Source organism: Phocoena sinus, chromosome 21, assembly GCF_008692025.1.
Source record: "Phocoena sinus isolate mPhoSin1 chromosome 21, mPhoSin1.pri, whole genome shotgun sequence".
Taxonomy (NCBI): Eukaryota; Metazoa; Chordata; class Mammalia; order Artiodactyla; family Phocoenidae; genus Phocoena; species Phocoena sinus.
This window is the reverse complement of record NC_045783.1, coordinates 32,972,292-32,978,291: the sequence shown is the minus strand read 5'-3', so window position 1 is coordinate 32,978,291 and position 6,000 is coordinate 32,972,292. Positions and strand designations below refer to the sequence as shown.

The following is a 6,000-nucleotide window of genomic DNA, read 5'->3' as shown; positions in this document are numbered from 1 at the left end:
GGCAGGGGGGCCCCAGAGCCGTGCCAGGCTCCCACTCCATCCGGGGGTTCTGCATGCTGCATCCCTTTCTTCTCCCCACACTGTCTCCTTCTGATGTAGCTGATGTGCCCTGGAGGACAGAACTCCACGGCTGAAGCCTCCAGCACCTCATTACGCTTGTCTGTGAGGAACTGCAGAGACAGCTGGTAAAATATTTAGCACGATGGAAAAAAACTGCACACGCCATGAACCTGGAAGATAGAACAAGGGGTCCTTACCAAGCACCCCTCGTCTTTTTCTTTAGCCCATCAATTCCTTTCTGGTCCTTTGCCTTGGTTGTTTGCTTTGGTTTCAGTGATTCTCACAGGCAATCTCCCGGGTACACTAAATACCTATAATAAAAGCGTAGCCCTAAGGTATGAAAAAAATTAGGAAACAGGCAAGGAGCAGTTGTCAAAGGGTATGGGAGTGATGGAGGGTTGAGGAGGGACAGTCAATTAATGGTAAAAAAAAAAAAAAATAAGGGCTTATCTTTCTGAATCCCTAGAGCCCAAAGAAACCCTTCCAAGTCATCTAGTTTATGCTGCGCTTCTCTACACCATATCAAATGATGAGTTACGTTTCTCTGCTACCCCGAAGATCCCCAGCAAAGATTCAGCTCTTTCTGAATAATGAGTTCTGTTAAGTCACATCCCTTACCACTGGAAAAAATTCTTTCTTTCTGATCTAAACCTTCTCCACATCAATTTAACCCCATGATTTACAGTTTCCTTATGACCTGAGGAAATGTTCATACAGCAGTCAGCACCACTGCTCAGGTCTGTGCTAGTCACATAGGGGAGCAGGTGGGAAAAGTGAAGCAGAGGGACTGGGAATACAGGACACGTGAACCAAGCTGCCTCTACCTGTAGGAAGCTTATAATTGAATCATGGTGGTTATGGCACCTGGAAAGGGGTACCATAGAAGTAGTCCCAATCTGAGATCCAGGCTCTAGTGCTGGAGGGGTTTACATCTTAAGGGCTATCTCCTTGAGCCTTCTCTTCTTTAATGTCGACCATCCCAGGTCCTTTAACCTCAGGCCTTATTGGGTAACGTGCCTGAAGTTGCTTCCTTCTTCTCCTCTTGGGCTTTGTCCGACTCTGCATATCTAAGTTGCAAAACGTCAACCCTACTGAGGTCACAACCAGAGTCAAGAATTCTTGGCAGTCCTTGCGGAGCAACTGAGCCCTTGCACCACAACTAGTGAGCCTGCACTCTAGAGCCTGCGAGCCACAACTACTGAGCCCACGTGTCACAACTACTGAAGCCCGCTTGCCTAGAGCTCGTGCTCCGCAACAAGAGAAACCACTGCAATGAGAAGCCCGCGCACCGCAACGAAGAGTAGCCCCCACTCGCCGCAACTAGAGAAAACCCGTGAGCAGCAACCAAGACCCGGCGCGGCCAAAAAAAAACAAACAGAATTTTTGGCAGTCCTGAGTACTCAAGTCCTCTGATAATACCTCAGTCCCTTTCCCATTCTCTCAACAGTACCATGGGTTGTATTCAGCGTCTGGTCCACTATGACTAGTTCATCCTTTTTCTTTGTGATTGTATATAACCCATAGCAATTATGGCATAAAGAACCCGGGGCTTAGGAGTTATACTACGTGGGTATGAGAATTGGGTTGGGAATTTTTGCTATTTAACTTTGAACATTTCACTTTACGTGTAAGATCTCAGTTCATCTCACCTTTAAAATAGATGTGCTGGTCTAGAAAGAACCCTCAAAATTCAGTAATCAGAAAACAAACAACCCAATTTAAAAATCGGCAAAAGATTTGAACAGATACATCACCAAAGAAGTTATGTGGATGGCAAGTCGGCCCCTGAAAAGATGTTCAGCCTCATTAGTTATGAGGCAATGCAAATCAAAACCACAATGAAATACTCCTACCCATCTGTTAGAATGTCTAAATTAAGGCTAACTCTACCAAGTGTTGGCGAGGGTAGGTGCCAACGGGAGGGGCTACAAAGGGGCAGAAGGAAACTTTTGGAGGTGATTTTGGAGGTACATTGTCTTGATTGTAGAGATGGTTTTATATATATATATATATAAACTTACTAAATGGTACATTTTAAATATGCAGTTTACAGTGTGTTGGTTACACTTCAATGCAGCTGTTAAAAATGGTCTATTTTTCAGTTCATCGTGTGAGTCAATTGAATTAGTGCTTTTGAAGCTGTTATATATTGTTCATCTGCCATTTGAGTAGGGCGTTTCTCTCTCTCTAAATATTAATGTGGGAACGGTGCTTTGGAATCCCTTGAGATATTGCACTGGGCTATGATCAGGGCTGTTCCAGTAACCATAATTTATTAATTGAAGCTCTCTACGTAGAGGCTTTTAGCAAATCTGAGAAGCAGTTTTAAGAAGCACAGAGCAAGAGACCTGGAGGGTAACCCGTGTCTTTAAAATGTGTGCATGTTTGTGCTTGGAGAAGGGGCCATGGTGACTCCCCCAGCCAGACGCCTGCCTTTGGTACAGGGGTGTGGCGTTTTCCACCTTTCAGAGGTTGCCTGTCCTCTGATGGTGTTGAGGGTCTCAGGCCTGGAAAATTCTGATGCCGCTGTCTTCAAATTCCAGTGTTTTCATCCGCATGGGAGAGGTTAGTTGCATTATACACTTCAGATCACTCTTTTTCGGCAACATCCTGTCCTTCTCTCTTGATCTTTATTTATTCCATTTATTTGGGACGTTCCCCTAATTGTCGAATGGATTTGAAGAGCACCTTACTTTTTTCTTTTACTTGAAGTAGAGATAGTTTATAATATTATATTCGTTTTTAGTTCCAGGTGTACAGCATAGTGATTTAATATTTTTATAGATTATACTCCATTTAAAGTTATTATAAAATATCGGCTATATTCCCTGTGCTGTACATTACATCCTCATATCTTATTTATATTATACCCAGTAGTTTGTACCTCTTAATTCCCTTCCCCTATCTTGCCCTTCCCTCACCCCTCTCCCCACTGGTAAGCACTAGTTTTCTGTATCTGTAAATCTATTTCTGTTCTGTTAATATTCATTTGTTTTACAGTTCCGTTTGCACATATAAGTGAAAAAGCATAGTGTTTGTCCTTCTCTGTCTGACTCAGTTTCACTAAACATAATACCCTCCAGGTCCATCCATGTTGTTGCCAATGGTAAAATTTCATTCTTTTTCATGGCTGAGTAATATTCCATTGTATATATGTACCACATCTTCTGTAGCCATTCCTCTGTTGATGGACACTTAGGTTGCTTCCACGTCTTGGCTATTGTAAATAATGCTGCTATGAACACTGAGGTGCATGCAAATTGGTGTTTTTGTTTTCTTTGGATAAACAGCCAGGAGTGAAATTGCTGGATCGTATGGTAGTCCTATTTTTAGTTTTCTGAGGAACCTCCATACTGTTTTCCACAGTGGCTCCACCAATTTACAAGAGTACCATACCGTGGAAAACACTCAGTTTTTTCTAACCTCAGGGTATCCCGCGCGTTGTCCCCTCCTGGCACTGGGCACACTTGGGCTGGGGATCTTGCCAGTGTTGCTAATGGAAGGGCTTTGGGTCAGCTGGCCCCTCTGTTTACCGGTAGTAACCTTGGTCCTGACCTTAACCTCCCTGGGCTCAGCTTCTCCATCCACACAACTACAATAGCATCTTCTACCTCAAGAGGCACCTGCGACGGTTAAATGAGGTAACGAAATATGTCCTTCACCTAATAGGTAGCTGTCTGGTGCCCCCCACGCTTCGGGGCAGGAGGGGTGGGAAAAGAGCATTTGGTGTCGCGTCTAAACTGCTATTTGAAGAGAGCGTGAAGCTGGGCTCACGATACAGAACATCCATGTTGGGACAAGCAGTATCGCCAGCGGCTGTGACAATCTCTGTCACTGCTTCTGCTAGCCATTGCTCATCACTCAGCGTAATCCCTGGTGTCACCTCCCCCCCCCCCCCCCCACACACGCTCTTGACATCTGTCCCCGAAATGACCACACGAAAAGGTGAGGGTGGTCCCGGAGCAGAATCTGGGAGCTTCCTCCGGCCTTGGGTGACATTCCCTAAAACACCGTCAGACTGGGGGGATGAGGGAGACGTAGTAACAGATCCGCGTCTCAGCTTCACTCCGCTTCGTGGCTCCCGGCAGCAGCTGGAAGAGGCTGATGAGCTGGCATCTCAGGACACGCTGCAAGAGCTGGAAACATGCAGATCGGTGATGGGGCATAAATAGCCTCTGCTGAGCTCGCCCTGGCCGTCTCCGCCGGCCCCGGGGCCCACTCACCCGGGCGGTCGGGGAGACAAGAGGCAGGGCGGGAGCGCCATGCAGCGTGGAGCTCCTCACCTCGCCTGGACGTGTGCACCACCCGCCTGCCGCCGCAGGACGCGGCCCTCCACGCGCCCGCGCCGCGGGGCTCGGCCGCAGGGGCCTCGTCTCCGGAGATCGCTCCGCGTTACCTTTCGCGTCAGACGCGAGGATGAGGAGGAAATGAAGAGGCCCCACTAGCGGCTGGCGGGCGGGCGGGCGCCAGGGTACGCGCGCCGGAGCCCAGCCGAGCCGAGGCGAGCGGCGGGCGCCTGTATTTTTAGCCTGATGCCGCTTAACTTGCTGGCGCTCCGCGCGCAGCCGAGCAGATAACGGGGGAGGGGAGCCGGCCGCGGGCTCGGATTTCCGCGCCGGCGCCGGACGATGGCAGCGCGACCGCGCAGGTCGGGTCCAGACGCCGCGGTGAGTGCCAGGCCGGCCCGCGCCGGGCGGGGTCCCCGCCGCCGCGCCCCCTGCCGCGGGCTCGTCGGGCGCCGGCCACCAACTTTCCCGGCGCGGGCGCGGGCGGGGACGCGCGCCAGCCGCCCTACTGTTGCCTCACGTCCGCGGGCGCCGAGGCTTCTAGCGGGATCCAGAGGAAAATTCCTCTGGCCTGGAGGCCGCCGCCGCGGAGGGGCTGGTGCCGGGAGGCGGCCGGACCCGTGGCCGGGCGGCCGGGCGGCCGGGCGGGCGCGCGGAGGTGCCTGGAGGACAGTCCCGCGGGGCTGACTCTGCGGTGCGGGGCGACCGGCCGCCCCTCGCGGGGACCAACTCGGACCTGCGGGGATGCCCCGGCCTTGGCCTTGGCCGGAGAAGGGCCGCCTCGGGCGGCCGCGGCACGCCTGAGCCCTAGACCTTGGAAACACGAGCGCCCAGAGGTCCAGAGTCAGCGGGAAATGAATGGGGGTGAGAGGGAGCCGGGGGACCCCCCGGCGAGCTGTGCACTGTCCCCACTTTATTAATGGAATCGAGGTCTGGGAGCTTGTGCGAGGCACAGCATCAAGTGGCAGAGCGGGGCCTCACGCCAGGTCTGTCCAACGTCAGGGTCCACTGTGGCTCTTCTCACATCCTGCACCACCCAGCCTCCCAGCACGAGGCTGGAAGAGCGCAGGAACGGACGGGGTTTTCCCCAAGGCCTTGTACTTGTGCGGAGAGGTCATAAGAGGACCCGGGACTCTGGCTTACACATCTCGTTTCCTCAGTGACACCTTTAATAGCACAACTTTCTGGAAAGAAACCTAATGAAAGCGCACACTGGGGCCCAGGGTTCACTTCTGTGTCTCTGTCGTCAGTAGCCTAATGCAGGGGCCACACAGGTGTGTGCGGGCGGGCACTGCCTGTTCTTTCTTGGAGGCCCGACGTGGGCTCCAAGGAACACCCGGGCGCTGAGTATGAAGGCACTCTCAGATGTGAAGGGCACCCCCCATATACAGGCCAAACACCGCCTGCTGTACTTGGTCTTCTGGATGTGCTGCAGCCCCTCAGGAAAAGGTCCAGAACCTCTACTGGGAGTTCTGACAGGGACTCTGCCTTTTGTCCAAGCAAGACCCTTTGGGAAGGAGATACTGTCTTATCACTGTTTACAGAAATTAATGAGAGCTCAGTTTCCATTCATCTTTTGAGATGAGATTTTGCACTGGGAGACCTTGAAAAAGTCAGTCATGATTTGTTCTGGGAAAACTGAGGCCATCTCAAG

At 51.6% G+C, this 6,000-nt stretch overlaps 1 protein-coding gene across 1 annotated transcript in view; it reads left to right on the top strand.

The window, feature by feature from the left end:
* The first annotated feature begins 4,653 nt into the window (after positions 1 to 4,653).
* The window catches only part of ANK1 (ankyrin 1), a 101,139-nt gene continuing 99,792 nt past the window's right edge, over positions 4,654 to 6,000 (top strand). Inside the window, exon 1 of the mRNA XM_032618509.1 lies at positions 4,654 to 4,727. Within this exon, the coding sequence (XP_032474400.1) occupies positions 4,689 to 4,727 (39 nt within the window). The 5' untranslated portion in view covers positions 4,654 to 4,688. The remainder of the gene's footprint in view (positions 4,728 to 6,000) is intronic.